The 17,318-nt window shown below is 34.6% G+C and overlaps 1 protein-coding gene across 3 annotated transcripts in view; it reads left to right on the top strand.

The window, feature by feature from the left end:
- Positions 1 to 17,318, top strand: part of LRBA (LPS responsive beige-like anchor protein) — a 791,645-nt gene that overhangs the window by 551,066 nt on the left and 223,261 nt on the right. For all 3 annotated transcript variants that reach the window (XM_053582486.1, XM_053582498.1, XM_053582475.1), the window contains exons 41-43: positions 2,155 to 2,272; positions 4,425 to 4,527; positions 15,529 to 15,644. In XM_053582486.1, the coding sequence (XP_053438461.1) occupies positions 2,155 to 2,272; positions 4,425 to 4,527; positions 15,529 to 15,644 (337 nt within the window). The remainder of the gene's footprint in view (positions 1 to 2,154; positions 2,273 to 4,424; positions 4,528 to 15,528; positions 15,645 to 17,318) is intronic.

Below are 17,318 nucleotides of genomic sequence, written 5' to 3'. Positions count from 1 at the left end.
ATTCTGACAGTGAACGTTCTGCTTTCTCTCTCTTCTTTTCTGCCTCTTTTACTGTCTGAGTTATCTCAAAAACTTTGTCTTCTACCTCTGAAATTCTTTCTTCTGCATGGTCTAACCTGTTGCTGATACTTTCCATTGCATCTTTAAGTTCCCTGATTGACTGTTTCATTTCCTTCAGCTCTGCTATGTCCTTTTTATATTCTTCATATCGTTCATCTCTTATTTGATTCTGTTTTTGAATTTCTTTTGGTTAATTTCCACTTTATTAGCAGTTTCCTTCATTGTTTCCATCATTTCTTTCATTGTTTTCATCATGTGTATTCTAAATTCCCTTTCTGTCATTCCTAACATTTCTGTATAGGTGGAATCCTCTGCAATAGCTACCTCATGGTCCCTTGGCGGGGTTGTTCTGGACTGGTTCTTCATGTTGCCTGGAGTTTTCTGCTGATTCTTCCTCATGGGTGATTTCTTTTATCTGTTTCCTTGCCCTAATTTTCCTTTCACTTCCTCTTGCTCTTTAAGTTCTTGTGCCTGTGGACTAAGGGTTACAGGACCAGAAGGGTGAGAAGGTTTAAGAGCAAGAAAGGGTTGAAGGAAAGGAGGACCGAGTGATAAGGAAAAAAAAAGAAAAATAGAGAAGGGAGAGGGGGTGGGTAAAAGGAATATTGACAAAAAGAAGAGAGGCACAGAAAGAGGGAGACAGAGCAATATAGGTGTACAGTAGGGTACTTTGATACAACCTTAAAAAAAGAACACCTTCTGGGGGTGCCCAGTTGGGTGGTTCCCTTGAGGTCAGCAGCTCTTTGCTAACCTGATCAGACACTGTACCCCACCTCCACCAAGTAGAGAGGAAAGACAAAAATGGTATAAATCAAACCAAAACAAGCAAACAGAAAACTTTACGGGATAAAATTGGCTGGAAAAACCAAATAATAGCGGTAGAAACACTAACACAAATGAAGTTCTAATTATTGATATAGGCAGCAATGGGAAATTATAATTAAACTAGAAAAATTGAGAAAGAAAAAGGATCTGTATGGAAAAGGTTGAACTTAAAAAACAAAACAACAATCAACAACGTCAAAATAAACAAAAAAAACAACCAAACCAAAGAAAACAACAAAACACAACCAAAAACAAGTAGTATGTATATGTTATTGAATATTGTCTGGGTAACACGTGGCCTTCTGGGGTATGAGATGTTAATCACAGTTCTGATACTACTGGAGGCTGCTAGTTTCTCAAACCCCAACAGGTAGACACCCTAAATCTCTCTTCAGCCCACTTAAAAGGCACTTTGCGCTTGTTCACTTGCTGAGCAGAAGCTTTCCCAGGGAAGTGCTTGTCGCTGGAATCACTGCTGAGGTGGCTATCCACTTACCCTGTGTGCCAATACTGGTCTCCCTCTGCCCCCGAGTGTTAGGGCTGCAAGGCGGCTCAGACCCCACCCTTAGGCTACTTGGTCGCTGGGTTACCAGCTCCCACCCAATTGCAGCTGTGCGACCCTGAGGGCGGAGCTTGCCGGGGCAGATCGCTCACAATGGCTGCCTGTGACCATGAGCCAAACACTATTAGCTCTGTCTGGCTCAGCGGTTCAGACTGGGGCCCTAGACAAAGGCCAAAGTTCTCTGCACTCCCGCTCAGGCTGTCCCCAAGGCAGTTCAGCTGAGTGCCAAGTCCAAAGACACCAAAACAGTTCACAGGTAAGGCCTTTCTGGTTTGTAGTCTCGCTGCTACTGAACTTACAGTTGCGGGCGGGTTTAGACGGATTGAACACACGCGACCACTTGCCGGTTTTCCACTGTTTTAGTCCTCCTCTTGGGGTCCAGAAGTCTCTCGCTGACTCCCTGTATCCTCTCAGGGGTGATGATAGGCAGATCCCACCAGCCAGAGATGCCTGGAGTCCTATCTCCCCAGACTCACGGTGCCCAGATGCAAGGAAGCTGTTACTCGGCTGCCATCTTGCTCCGCCTCCTCACATTCTATTTTCTTAATCTCCCAATTATTTCAGTATCTTTTAAATTCTTTTTCTTAGAAAAAAATTTTAATAGGGTCTTATCTATTTTAATTGGGTAAAGAAATGAACAAAAAAGCAGTAAAACTCCCTAGTATCGTCACTTACTTGGGATTTTTTTGTTTGTTTTTTGTCTCTAGATCCTGGCATACACCGAAGGGCTGCATGGAAAATGGCTGTTCACAGAGATACGGTCAATCTTTTCTCGTCGTTATCTTTTGCAAAATACAGCCCTGGAGATCTTTATGGCAAACAGAGGTAATGTGTTAAAGAAGTACCTTGTTAGAAAGCTGACTTCCATCTCTTTAAAATTTTGTTTTTGAATATACCACGCTTTTTTCATTTACATAGTATTTTGTAGTGTACCCTCTGCCCTGCTGACTTCTTTTTTGTTCCACATGCATCTTCATGTTTTTTTCCCCTTGATCACTTGTAGAGTCATTTGTAGTTCTTTCTGTTTTCTGGTCATATCACAAATTGGTGCATGGCTTTATAAATATGGAAAATACATAACAAATTAATCAGTTTGGGAGGACTTTTGATGTCTTCAGCCTGCTTTGACACCTAAACTCCTGGAAGTGGGCAGCATTTGAGGGAGTGAGAGGATGATCAAATGATTAACATATTTACTCAATTTTTTGTCTAATATACTGTTACTTGTAAATGAACCATGAGAAATGGTACTGAATTGCCCTGCTTGCTTTGTATTACATCATTCTTGAAAGTTGAACCAAAATTTAATTTGTAGCTTCAGAATAGTACTTGATGAGATCCATTAAGACAAAGAAGGGAGACAAGTTGAACTTGAAGGAAAAAGCATCATTTGACATGATCGAAGGCATGCAGTGGGATATACGATACCTACTTACTTTGTTTTAACATACCCCTTATATATACATGGGTTGATAGTCTCTTTTTTCCGCTTTCTGTAACTTATAGGTTGTTATTTTAAAATCTACAAATAACCACGTGTATTCCATGTACAATTTAGTTTTTTCTTTATAAAATCATATGTCTTTAGGGAAAACAAATTTTCTTAAGGAAAGACATTTTTTTCCCCTTCTTACTTGGTCTTCTCTCCCCCATAAACTCTTTTTCCTAATGTAAATGGTATTCTAGGCAATAATCATGTAAATGTTTCACACTTTGGTTGAGTCTGCATTCTTGCTGCCCCAGGGGAGTTTAAATCTTACAGTACATCCTTATCCATTCTCCTTCTTTGAAATTTCTTATACATATTTTTATATATGTTTTTTGTTGTCTTTCTTTTATGTACCATTATGTATGATAGTCTTTTCTTCAGTTTCTTTTTTCCCCCTGTATTCAATGTAACAGTGACTATATAAGAACGTCTTATTTGAAGGATATATATTATATATGTATGTATTTGCTAATATGTTGTAGGTGCATAGTGAATGACCAGTTACTTATTTGCCTGAAAGATGTTGGTAATGACAGTGTGTAAAAGCTACAGCAACATGCGTAATTTATTTATTTTTTTAGTCTTAAGAATTTTTTCAAGCTAGGTAGAGAAGGATCATTTTCGAGATGAGCACTTATAGCTTATACATGGTTCTGATATTAAAGTTAACATATAATTAAATTTTAAAACTGATCAAATGAGTATCTTCTAAATTTTTTGTGTTATGTCTTAACTTTCATTATTTTTGAGATGAATAAAAATTTATAGTTGACTATCATAAATTAACATTTATATTCTAAATATGCTTATATTTTGATACGTGCTTCTTGGTACTCCTCTGTATGTATAGTTATTAAAATAGAATTGGTTAGAAAGCATTTACCTTTGAATATTAACCATAGAGGAAGTATTCTCCTTCAGGTTACAAGTTGTTCTACATTACACAAATATATGAAGTGTAAACATTAAAGAATGTTTTCAAACTGTTAATTATTATAAATAAATATAATGGACAGAATATTTCATACCTGTGTCTGTAGATTTTTTTGTATTAGATTAATTACGTAAACAAGTTTTTAAATATTGGTTGTAGAAATTCATGGAAATGTATTTGACTTGCTAAAATTCAATTTTATATTAATAAATTCAGTGTTGTAGCTTCATGTCACATTACTTCAGCTATCATTGTTATTATTTCACATAATCTCATCTTCATGTCATATTATACAATAGCAGTTGTTAAAACCCCTGACAGTATTTAGAGTAGGACTATCTATGGTAAAGGAATCTGTAAGTGAAATGATTATCACCTTTAGAATATTTATGCTAAAACTTGATATGCACAATAATAAAAGTAATATAGTAAGAATTCTATTTAATAGATATCTAAATTTAAAGTATATATTTTATTGGACCAAAAAAATCAGTTTTCCAGAAGGGAAATCATAATCATATTGAGCTTTAACTTAAAAAAATTATTCGCCATAGTTGCTGTGATGTTCAACTTCCCAGACCCTGCAACAGTGAAGAAAGTAGTTAACTATTTACCTCGTGTTGGCATTGGAACAAGCTTTGGATTGCCTCAAACCAGGTACTGTACTGTTTTTTGTTGTTGTTGTTGTTGTTGTTGTTGTTGGGCATTCATTGAGGGTACAAAGCACCAGGTTACATTGATTACATTTGTTAGGTAAAGTCCCTCTTATAATTGTGTCCCACCCCCAAAAGGTGTGTCACATACTGTGACCCCACCCCCCCTCTTTCTTCCCTCTCTTTGCCCTCCCCTTTTCTTACCCCCGACTGTGTATTAGATGATTAATTTTCCTCGTATCAGAATTGAGTACATAGGATTCTTGCTTCTCCATTCTTGTGATGCTTTACTAAGAATAATGTGTTCCACTTCTATCCAGGTTAATATAAAAGATGTAAAGTCTCCATCTTTTGATGGCTGAATAGTATTCCATGGTGTACATATACCACAGCTTGTTAATCCACTACTGGGTCAGTGGGCATTTAGGCTGTTTCCACATTCTGGCAATTGTAAATTGAGCTGCAGTAAATAGTCTAGTGAAAGAATCCTTATGGTAAAAGGATTTATTTTCTTCTGGGTGGATACCTAGTAATGGGATTGGAGGACTAAATGGGAGGTCTAGTTTGAATTCTTTGAGAGTTCTTCCAAAAAGGCTGTATTAGTTTGCAGTCCCACCAGCAGTGTAAAAGTGTTCCCTTGTCTCTCTCTCCACATCCACACCAGCATCTGTAGTTTTGAGATTTTATGATGTGGGCCATTCTCGCTGGGATTAGATGGTATCTCAGGGTGGTTTTGATTTGCATTTCTCTAGTAATTAGGGATGATGATTATTTTTTCATGTTTCTTAGCTATTTGTCTGTCTTCTTTAGAGAAGGTTGTATTCATCTCTCTTGCCCAGTGATCTAAGGGATTGTTGGCTCTTTTTATGTTAATATGACTTCTCTATAGATCCTAGTTATCAGGCTTTTGTCTGATTCGAAATATGCAAATATCCTTTCCCATTGTTTTCTATTTGCTTTAGTTGTTGTCTCTTTAGTTGTACAGAAGTTTAAGTCTCACTTGTTTGTTTTTGTTGTTGTGATTGCCAGGGAAGTCTTCTTCATAAAGTCTTTCCCCAGGCTGATATCTTCAAGTGTTTTTCCTATGCTTTCCTTGAGGATTTTTACAAAGGAAAAACAGTACGAGAGCACATCAGCAAACTCACAAACCATCTTGTGGAATTGGAAAGAGAAGAACAAGCTAAGCCTAAACCCAGCAGAAGAAAAGAAATATCCAAAATTAAATCAGAGATCAATGAAATTGAAAACAAAAGAATCATTCAGAAAATTAATGAAACAAGGAGTTGGTTTTTTGAAAAAATAAATAAAATAGGTAAACCTTTGGCCAGACTAACTAGAAATAGAAAAAATAAAATCGCTAGTAACCGCAATCAGAAATGATAAAGGGGAAATAAAAACAGATGCCACAGAGATATAAGAGATCATCTCTGAATACTGCCAGAAACTCTATGCCCAGAAATTTGACAATGTGAAGGAAATGGATCAATATTTGGAATCACACCCTCTCCCTAGACTTAGCCAGGAAGAAATAGATCTCCTCAACGGACCAATTTCAAGCACTAAAATCAAAGAAACAATAAAAAATCTCGCAACAAAAAAATGCCAGAATTCTATCAAACCTTCAAAGAAGAGTTTATTCCTGTACTACAGAAATTATTCCAAAAAAATTGAATATATTTTTATTTTGAATACACTCAATTGTAATTACTCAGTTTTCTGTAGCATATAATACAGTGTCCAGTAGAGTAGGTACCCAGCAAATAATCCTTAAAAATTTCCTAACCTTTCCTTACACCAAAATAAAGGTATTTTGCAAGATATACTTTTTGTATCATTGATGGAAAAGTTAAATGTTAACATTTTCAGAAAGATATGTATAGTTACTATTTTTGAAAGTGATGTATGTATCATAATGAGATATATCTGTGTTCATACCACATATATATGTATACCTTCATTCAAGTTTGCAAAGTTTCATTTATGCTTTTGATTTTGCTATTAAAAATATATTTGTTAAAGTTGATATCACTATATTCTCATTGTAATGGCCAAAATGAAAAAGAGAGGCAATATTAAATGTTAGGTCAGTTATCGAACAACTATTAAGGAATCCTTATAAACTGCTGCTGAGGGATATAAATTGGTACAACTTCTGTGGGAAACTCTTTAGAAATGTTAATAAAGCTGAACATATGAATGCCCCTATGATCCAACTATATTATTCCTAGGAATAGGTTCAACAGAAATGTATACATGTATTCACCAAAAAGCATGTACAAAATGTTTGTATTAGCATTATTCATGACAGCCACAAAATGGAAACAACCTAGAAGTCACTCAGTGTAAGAATGGGTAAATAAAATTATGATATAATCATATAATGGAATATATAATAATAAAAATGAGTAAACTATTGCTGCATGCAGCAACATGGATAAATTAAGTAAAGGAAGACAGAACAGATGACTTTATGTATGTAACATTCAAAAATAGGTAAAACTAATCTCTAATGTTAGTTTTCAGGACACCAAGTTGGTTTGGGGGGATAGTTTTTGAGTGGGTAAATAAGAGGACTTTTGAAATGCTGCTAATGATGTATTTCTTGACTGGGGTGAAGATTACCCAGGTATATTTATTTTATAAAAGTTCATTATGCTGAATCATTTATGATTTACGTACTTTTATGTTACAATGCAATAAATGACTTAAAAAATCATCTGTAACTACTATTATTTGTTACATGGGAAATATTTTATTTCTAAATCTTTTAATCAACACAGTTGGAATCATTTTCAACCACAGTTTTGTGTTTATTAAAAAAGACCCTGCATATTTTATCAGGTCACTAATTAATTTTTAAAAACAAACTAAGCCCAAAATTAGCAAAAATAAGAATAAAGAACAAAGCACAAATAAGTGAAAGAATGACTAGAAAAACTATAGTAAATATCAGTGAAACTAAGAATTTTTTTAAAAAAGGTAAACAAAATCTGCAGACCTTTAACTGGCCTAAGAAAAGAAAAAGAATACTTAAATAACACGAGAAATGAAAGAGGAGGCATAACAGCTGATTCCACAGATACACACAAATGATCTGAAGAGACTACTCCAAACAATTATATGCCTGCAAATTGGATAACCTAGAAGAAATCGATAATTGTCTAGACACATACAACCCTCTAAGAGTAAGTTATGAAGAAATAGAAAATCTGAATAATCTAATAATAGATAAGAAGAATGAATTGGGGGCGTGGGGAAAAAAAAGAATGAATCAGTGATAAAGTCTCCCATCAACAAAAGACCACAACCTGATGACTTTGCTGCTGGATTCTACCAAACATTTAAAGAAGAGCTAACACCAATCCTTCTCAAACTCTTTCTAAACACTGAAGAAGAGGAAATACTTCCAGAGTCATTATATGAAACCAGAATTTTCTGGTAACAAAACCACACAGGACATGACAAGAAAAAAAAATTACAAGCCAATATCCTTGTTGTACATAGATACTAAAATCTTCAACAATGTACTAGCAAAACTGAATTTAGAAGTACATTGAAAGAATCATTTATTATGATCAAGTGGGATTAATCTTTGAAATGCAAGGATGGTTCAGTATATGCAAATCTATAAATGTGATATTTCACATTCACAGAAAAAAGGACGAGAACCATAGGATTCTCTCAATAGATTAAAAAAAAGCATATTAGAAAATACAACATTCTTTCATGATAAAAACTCGCAAGAAACTGTATAAGGAGAAGGAATGTACCTCAGTATAATACTGACCATGTATAACAAGCACACGGCTAACATTATACTCATCAACTAAAAGTTGAAAAATTTTTTTCCAAGATAAAGAAGACCAAGATACGTATTCTCCTCACATCTATTCAATGTAGTACTGACTAATTCAGTTGGAAGGAAAAATTAAATGCTTATGGATAAATTTGAAAATGTGTTTTTAAGATATATTCATTGAAAATTATGCAATTGTTTAGGAAAATTAAAATAAAAAAATTAAAAGTCGCACTATGCTTGTGAATTAGAAAACTCAATACTATTAAGGTGGTTTTGATTTGCATTTCTCTAATAATTAGGGATGATGAGTATTTTGTCATATATTTTTTGGCCATTTGTCTGTCTTCTTCAAAGATAGTTCTGTTTATATCTCTTGCCCAGTGATAAATTGAATAATTTTTTAATATCTGACAATACCAAGAGCTAATGACGATCGGGCATCTGGAACTTTACATGATGCTCATGGAGAAAGCCTCTTTATGAATAATTTGGCCACCTCATACAAAATTAGCCATACACTTTACCAGATATCCTAGCAATCTAACTCAAAGGCTTCTTCTACCTTAGAGAAATGAGAATATATGTTCATTCATGAATGTTTATAGCAGCCATATTCATAACCACAAAATATTGGAAATAGCTTAGGTGGTTAGATGAACTGTGATATAACCATACAATAAAATATAATACTTAGTAATAAAAAAGGAATGGGGTACTGATACACACAACAATATGAATGAATTTGAATAGTACTATGTTAGGTGAATGAAGACTATATACTGTATGATACAAAAGACTATATACTGTATGATTTCATTTATATGACATTTTGGAAAAAAGCAAAACTGTTGGGATGGAAAACAGATCAGTAGTTGTTAGGAGCTGTGAGTAAAGAGAAGGAATTGAATACCAAGGAAGATATATGAGGGAATCTTTGGGGATTGTGGAAATATTCCATATCTTGATGGTTGTGGTATTATACAACTGTATATGTTTGGAACTCATTGCATTATACACCTAAAAAGAATGAATGTAAACTCTATGTAAATTATTCTTCAATAAACCTGATTTTTCAAAAATAGAAAATGGCAAAGAATATAAAATGTTTATGAGGATATATAGCTTAGGAACTTAATGTATATCCTGCTAATTACCCCTAGGCATTTACTAAGAGTAATGAAAATATGCATACCTATAGTCACTCTTAACTGTAAACATTTCTGATACCTATCAACTGTGAGTGGCTGAACAGATTGTGGTACAACATACAATGGAATACCACTCAGAAATAAAAAGGAACTGAATACTGACATATGCCAGAACTTGGATGAAACTCAGAAGTGTTATGCTAAGTAAAAGAAGTTAGGCATTACGGGCTACATATAGCAAAGCCATGGTATGATGTATATAACTATAGTTATGTGAAATTACTGAAAAAGCAAAACTGTACAGTGACAGCAAGTAGATTGTTGGTTGCAAAGGGTTAAGAAGTAAGACAGAATTAGTTGCAAAGGAATAGGATGGACCTTTTAGAGTCTATATTGATTGTTAAGTGGTTTTAGAAATATGTATCTTATGAAATTGTACACACAACTTTGTTAAATATTACATAAATTAATCCCAATCAAGATAACTAAAAAAAAAAAAAAAAATCACCTCTCTCAAAAGAAGACATACAAATGGCCAGTATGAAAGGATGCTCAATATTATTAGTCATCAGAGAAATGCAAATCAAAACTACAATGAGATATCATCTCAGCCAGTTTTTAAATGGCTGCTATCCAAAAGACAGGCAATAATGAATGCTGGAGAGGATGTGGATAAAGGGGAGCCCCTGTACTATTTCCACTGTTGGTGAAAGTATAAATTAGTGTAACCACTATGAAGAACAGTATGGAGGTTCCTAGAAAATCAAAACTACAACTGCCATATGATCCAGCAATCCCACTGCTGGGTATATATCAGAAGAAAGGAAATCAGCATAGCAAAAAGATACATTCCCTTGTTTATTGCAGCACTGTTCACAATAACCAAGATTTGGAATCAATTTAATTATTCATCAATAGATGAATGGATAAGGATACTGTGGTACATATACACAATGGAATATCATTCAGCCATTAAAAAGGATGGAATCCTGTTCCTTGCGACAACATGGATGAAATTGGAAAACCTTATGTTAGGTGACATAAGGCAAACACAGAAAGACAAGTCTTGCATACTGTCATTCATATGTGGAAGCTAAATATTAAAATGATTTGATCTCCTGGTGACAGAGAGTAGAACAATAGTTAGTAGAAGCTGGGAAGAGGAACCAGCAGGGAGGATAAAATGAGATGATTAATGGGTACAAAACTATAGTTAGATAGAACAATATTTGATAGCACAACAAAGTGACTATAGTCAACAATAAATTATGGTATGCTTTAAAATAAGTAAAAGAGTAGAATTAGAATGTTCCTAACATAAATGATAAATGCTTAAGGTGTTGGGTACCCCAGTTATCCTGATTTGATTATTACACTTTGTATGCTATATCAAAACATCACATGTACCCATAATAATTAAAAATAAAAAATTTCAGATGAAGAAAAACAGAAGCTCTCTAAGCATATTTAAAATACCTACATCATATGCATTTATTATATGCTCATTTTAATATGTACTATGGTATTACTTAACATGTATGCTAAATTAGATCAAATTTTCTCCTGGTAAAGGGAATTTGGAGAGAGTGCTGTGTGCTGGTCAATTGGCTATATAAATAGTCCCTTCACTAATTATTTCCTTTTGTAGTAGGTATTGATTCACCATCAATACAATTTAATTAACTAAGGACTGAGAAGAGAGTGAACATATTGATTGAAAATATTAGCAGTGAAAACATATAATTTACTTTTATTTTTATTATGATTTATTTCAAAAAATTTAAGGTAATATCTTATTACAAATGCAATTAAAATAGAATGCACAAACAGCAGTCAGGATGTTAGCAGGAACTTCAGTAAGCTTGGAGCTGGAGCGCTTTCAAAGATGAATCACTCACAAGCTCCTTAACAGTCAGCCTCAGTTCCCCACTGAGTCAGTGTCTCCATCTGTTCCTTGAGTGTTTTCATGACATTGGAGCTGGCTTCCTGCAGAGCAAGTGATCCAAGGGAGAATGAGGCAGAAGCCCCAATGTCCTTTTATGACTTATCCTGGATAGTCACACTCATCATTTCTGCCACATTGTATTCATTACACCTGTGTCACTGAAAACAACCCAGACTCCAGAGGAGGGAAATTAAGCTCCATCTCCTCTGGGTATGTTTCAAAAACACTACCACAGGTAACAACTTTCATGTAAACAGAGCTAATAAAGTTGTCTTTCTGTATTATTAGCAATAGTTGCTTTACAATGCCAATAATGATATTGATTACATAATTTTTACAATTTAATGAGGATTTCAGAATTTAGGAAGAAGCAAGGCAGAAGAGCATAGTAGATTTCTTACTTTAATAAAGTACACTTTTTCTCCTGATTATCTCTTTATTGTAGATAATCATTAGTTATCTACAATAAAACTATTGTAGTTTTAGTCATGACCTAGTTTGTGTTATCATACCTGGGAATTCTTTGTAATGTTTTACCACAGTTAATAAAAGCTAAATGTCATACCTTATTAATAAGTCACTTAAGTAGATTTTTATCACTTACAATGTGTCAAGCACCCAGCAGTGTACAAGATAGACACTATTTTGCCCATACATGTTTAAACAAATGTGTAAACTAAATAGCAGTGATAAGTAACAGGAAGGATGTAGTTAGGGGGTTTTGATAGTGATTAGGGGAGTGGAGATGGGTTGTTTTGAATAAGGTACTTAGGAATGTCTTCTTATGTGACTTTTTTGAGTTAAAGAAATAGAACCAGCTAACCTTTAAAAGGGGGAATAGTATGTGCAAAGACCTTGAAGCAATCCAGAGCTTCCAGTGTTCTAAGAAATGCTGGATGGCAATTATCAGTAGAGCTTAGTGATTTTAGGAAGAGGGTGCTATTCAGGAGACAAGAGCCTATTAAGAAATCTAGGTGATATGTGATGGTAATAGTATGTTGAACAGAAGCATTCTTGTTTAGTGATTTTTAGAAAATATAACTTATAAGACTTGAACATGAGTTATGTTGGAGAGTGGTTAAGAGAGGGAAATTTCAATATATCTACTCAATACTCGAGTTATTTTAGAGAGTGATAAGGGAGGGAAATTTCAATATATCTACTCAATACTCAAGTCTCAGTATTGAGCTGAGCTGCTCAATTGCATTTACTAAGATAGGAGCACTGGAGGAGCAGTGGTTGTTTATACACTCCTCCATCCCCATGGCTGGGGTTGTGGAGAAGAGTTGGATGGACAGAAAAAGAGTTTAGTTTTAGATCTATTGAAATTGAAACCTCTGAGAGAGGTCCAGATTGAAATATTGAACAGAAACTTAGATGTAAAGAGTAATGTCTGGAACCAAAAGAAAGGTCTAATAATTGGAAATCATTGATTGGGTCCATCTGAGGAGCAGTAGTAGAATGACAAGAGGAAGTAGGGCTGCATCCTGAAGAACGTCAACATTTAAAGCTTAGATATAAGGGGTATTTGCGAAACTTGGTAAATGTAGAATGTAAATGTTTTGGCACAGTAATTGAGATAACGCCGGAAAGGCTATGTTAACCACTGTGATAAAAATGTGTCAAATGGTTTATGAAGTGAGTGTATGATGCCCCATAATCATATCATTGTATACAGTTATGATTTAATAAAAAAATAAATAAATAAATAAAAATAAATAAAGCTTAGATATACAAAACAGAACATCCTCACCCTGGAGAAAACAGTAACAACAACAATAAGAACAAAAACAAGCCAGCTGTGGAGGCTCACACCTGTAATCTTAGCACTCTAGGAGGCACGGCAGGAAGATTGCTTGAGCTCAGGAGTTCAAGACCAGCCTGATCAAGAGCAAGACCCTATTTCTACTAAAATAGAAAAGGTTACCCAGGCATGTGGTGTCCCAGCTACTTGGGAGGCTAAGACAGGAGGATCACTTAAGCCTAGGAATTTGAAGTTGCTGTGAGCTATGGTAATGCCACTGCCCTCTATCCAGGCAACAGAGAGAGACTTTGTCTCAAGGAAAAAAAAAAAAAAAAAAGAACAAAAATAGGAAGGGCTTAAAAGGTAGAAAAATCTATGAAATGTAATGCCCAGTAATAATAGTATTTAAAGATGATAAGATCTGAGGAGAAATTGGTAAGACATACACATAGGCTGAAAAATGTCCATTTCATTTAGCAACAGCAGTTTTTGATAGCCAGGGGATTGAATGTTGTGAATTTGCTCACGCAGTGTCGACAGACTTTACCAGGCATGTATGGTCCTGAATTTTATTGGAGTTTATGAGGTACCCTTTCTGGTTGAGGTGTGATAACACCACAGTCAGGGCCATTAAGACCCAGGGTTTTGATTTCTAAACCAGCAGGACAGGAGAGGGGAGAGACAGGTCCTTAAATCCTGACTCACCACTAATGTTAAATGACAAGAGTGTTGGTCATACTATCACTTTTCTACCTGCAGCTCTTTTTGATCTGGAGTATTTTTTCTGACACTTCATGAGTATTACAGCACAAACATATACAATCTACTGCCAGTTTCAAGTTATAGCTGCAATGTATTGAATCCACCCACAGTATCATTTTAGTTCTCCTATTTCCCTGTGAGTTTTGCCCAACTTTATCAGGTGAATTTAGGCATTTCTTTTCCCTGCGGGAGCACTAAGCAAAGAGTTAAACAGTTACCCAGGAGATCATATTATCTTGCATCTTAGACAAGTATAAGGGAAAGGGATAAGTTAGGCGGAATGACTTGAGTGGTAGGAAGGATGTTTTTCTCCATTGATTCTTTGCTTCAGTGTTTGCATAATTTCCTCTTGTACATACCTCTCAGTATCTAGAGAGGGTCTGGACTTGAAAACACCTTTCTTTTTGTCCCAACGTGTGCTGCCATGTCTCTGCGACGTAGTCATCTGTGCTTTTTGGGCACTCCTGTGGCTAGTAACTCTTTCTCCTATGGAACTGAGAAGCATAGTGATTTAGATGCCTATATCTAACAGAGATAACACATCAAAATTTATGGGACATAGGGTGGGTGTGGTGGCTTATACCTATAATCCTAGCACTTTGGGAAGCTAAGGAGGGAGAATTGCTTGAGCCCAGGAGTTTGAGACTAGCCTGGGCAACCAAAGACCCAATTTATACAAAAACGTTTTAAAATTTGCTGGGTGCAGAGGTACTTACCTATAGTTCCAGTTACTTAGAAGGCTGAGGCAGGAGGATCTCTTGCATCCAAGAATTTTAGGTTCCTGTGAGCAAGGCTGATGCCATGGTGGCTCTTGCCTGGACTACAAAGTGAGACTATGTCTCTAAAAATAAATTAAAAAGTTAAAATCTTTTGATAATTAAAAATTAGATACATTTTAGAGTACATCAATTATATGCAAACCTTTTTTAAAAATAGTAACCTTGTTTTTTATGGTAGGAAGAACAATGACAATATACTTCTCTGAGACCCTAGGCTTTAAATATAATAGTCCTGCCACCTATTTCCCAGTGCTCTAGTAATGGTCATTTGTGTTCACTGATGTTTATATTTCATTAAGAGATCACAAAAACCTCATCTTCTATTAAGCTATCTAAAAAAATCTTGAATGATACCTCATGAATAGACACCTAAGTAGTTCAGAATCCCCTTGTTACAAAGGGTATGCAAATATGCAAATATAGTATTTAAATTTGTAATGTACAAACATTGTCTTTCAGAGATGACTTTAAAATTGTTAAAGACATATGAATAGAATTTTACATGCATTTTTTCACTTGCTATAATTTCTTCTTTTTATATCAATAAATAAAATAATGAATTATTAATCAACCATTATAGAATGGCATGGTAATGACAGCTTACTTGAATACATGGAACATATATAATAGACCTATGGCTAATCCAGAACAATGAATTTTAGATTGAAATATTTCTATTGTTCATTAGAAAAAGTTCATGAATAGAACTTTTCAGGATTATAGGTTTCATCCTGAATGCATAAGCATAGATAAGTCATGATTTATTATTGTGATAATAATTAATCTTAAGTTTAAATTGATTCTATGTTGAATTCTTTTTTCTTGCAGGCGTATTTCTTTAGCTAGTCCACGTCAACTTTTTAAAGCTTCAAATATGACCCAGCGATGGCAGCACCGAGAGATTTCAAATTTTGAATATTTGATGTTTCTCAACACTATAGCAGGTAACCTAAGTTTACACATCGACAATAAATTATTAATTGTGACCTGGGTATGGTACCAGTATACATAGCTTATTTTTATTGCCATTATTACTAGTAGAATACCATCAAAAGTAATTTGATAATAGAGTATCCAGTTTTGTATATGAAGAATTGCCTACTTGAAAGAACTTAAAAGTGGGTATAAAAACTCTTTTCCAAAATGGAAAATGAGATTTTACAATTATTTCATATAATAAGAATGGCCTCCCCTTGTGGAATAGTGGGATTGAAGAACCACATAAACATCTTAAGAACATGTTAATATCTTAATTAGAAATGTGTTTTTGGATAAAACAATAAATTACAACATCGGAAAAAGAAAACTGTGGCTAAAATATTAAGTTATAAAAATCTAAAGACCAAATGGCACTGCATAAGGATGCATAATCATGTAATGTCATTGAAAGTCACCCACTGAAACTATTTACTTTGAAAGAGAATAAAGAATAGAAATGTGTCATTACTTTTTATTTGTGACAAGTAGAATAAAGAAAACAATGTAATTGCAAGACCCTTGAGATTCAGTTCGACAAATTGGTGTTGAACTGAAAGGCACAAAGGAGACGCAAAGAGAATATGGCATGTTGTTTACGTAGAGACATAAAGTACAAATGGGAGTAAAGGGATTTATAGAGTCAATAAAAGAAATTCAAAGTGCTATGGTAATTACAAGAGCAGGGAGAGATGGAAATTATATTCCACCCAGTTGGTGGGAGTAAGAAGAAAATGGGGAAGGATTTCGATGGTCATGTAAGAATGCTAATGACTTTGGCGAGCAGAGCTGATGGGAAATTAGAAGCCATTCTATGTAAAACTAAAAGCAAAAACAAATTTACAAAGATGGGAAAGTGCAAACTTTATCTAGAGATCAATGATATAAGTTGTGTATGTACATCCTAATTATGTGTGTGTGCATAAATTGTGTATTTATATAAAGATGTAATGAGAAAGGGCGGCGCCTGTGGCTCAAGGAGTAGGGCGCCGGTCCCATATGCTGGAGGTGGCAGGTTCAAACCTAGCCCGGGCCAAAAAAAAAAAAAAAAACCACAAAAAAAAAAAAAAAAAAAAAAAGATGTAATGAGAAAAATGAGAATGTGAATATGGAGGATTTTCTGTCAGTTTAAGGAGTTAACAGTCAGTTTGTGAGGAAACTTTTAAATGTTTTTGAGTACATAAGTGATATTAGAACTGTATGAAAAATGAACTTGGATATAGTATGTAAGAGAAATTTGAGTGGTGGGAGACTAGCCAGAGAACAAAGTTAGGGAGTAATTACATATAAAAGTAATGAGGGCCTGTGTTAAAGAGGTGACAGTGGGAATTAAAAGGAAGGATCAAGTATGTAAGAATTTCACAGGCACCAGCGTTTTGATAAGCAGCTGACTGAATATAGGGGGTAAATGAAAACAAAGTGTCAGAAAAGACTTCCAGGCTTCTGGCCCAAATCATTTAGAAATGGTGATGCCATTATTGAAAAAGAAGTCAGAAAATTTGATCTAGGGAAAGGTGATGATTATACTGTGCTTGTAAGACATGTTAAGAAAGAGTTTTTGGAAGTATAGGTGAAAGAGCAAATTCAGAATGTAAGAGCTGGATGCTGGATTTCATCTTTATAGAGAAAAAATCACCTAGAAA

Source organism: Nycticebus coucang, chromosome 1 (genome assembly GCF_027406575.1).
Source record: "Nycticebus coucang isolate mNycCou1 chromosome 1, mNycCou1.pri, whole genome shotgun sequence".
NCBI classification, from domain to species: domain Eukaryota; kingdom Metazoa; phylum Chordata; class Mammalia; order Primates; family Lorisidae; genus Nycticebus; species Nycticebus coucang.
This window is presented reverse-complemented; position numbering and strand designations above follow the sequence as displayed.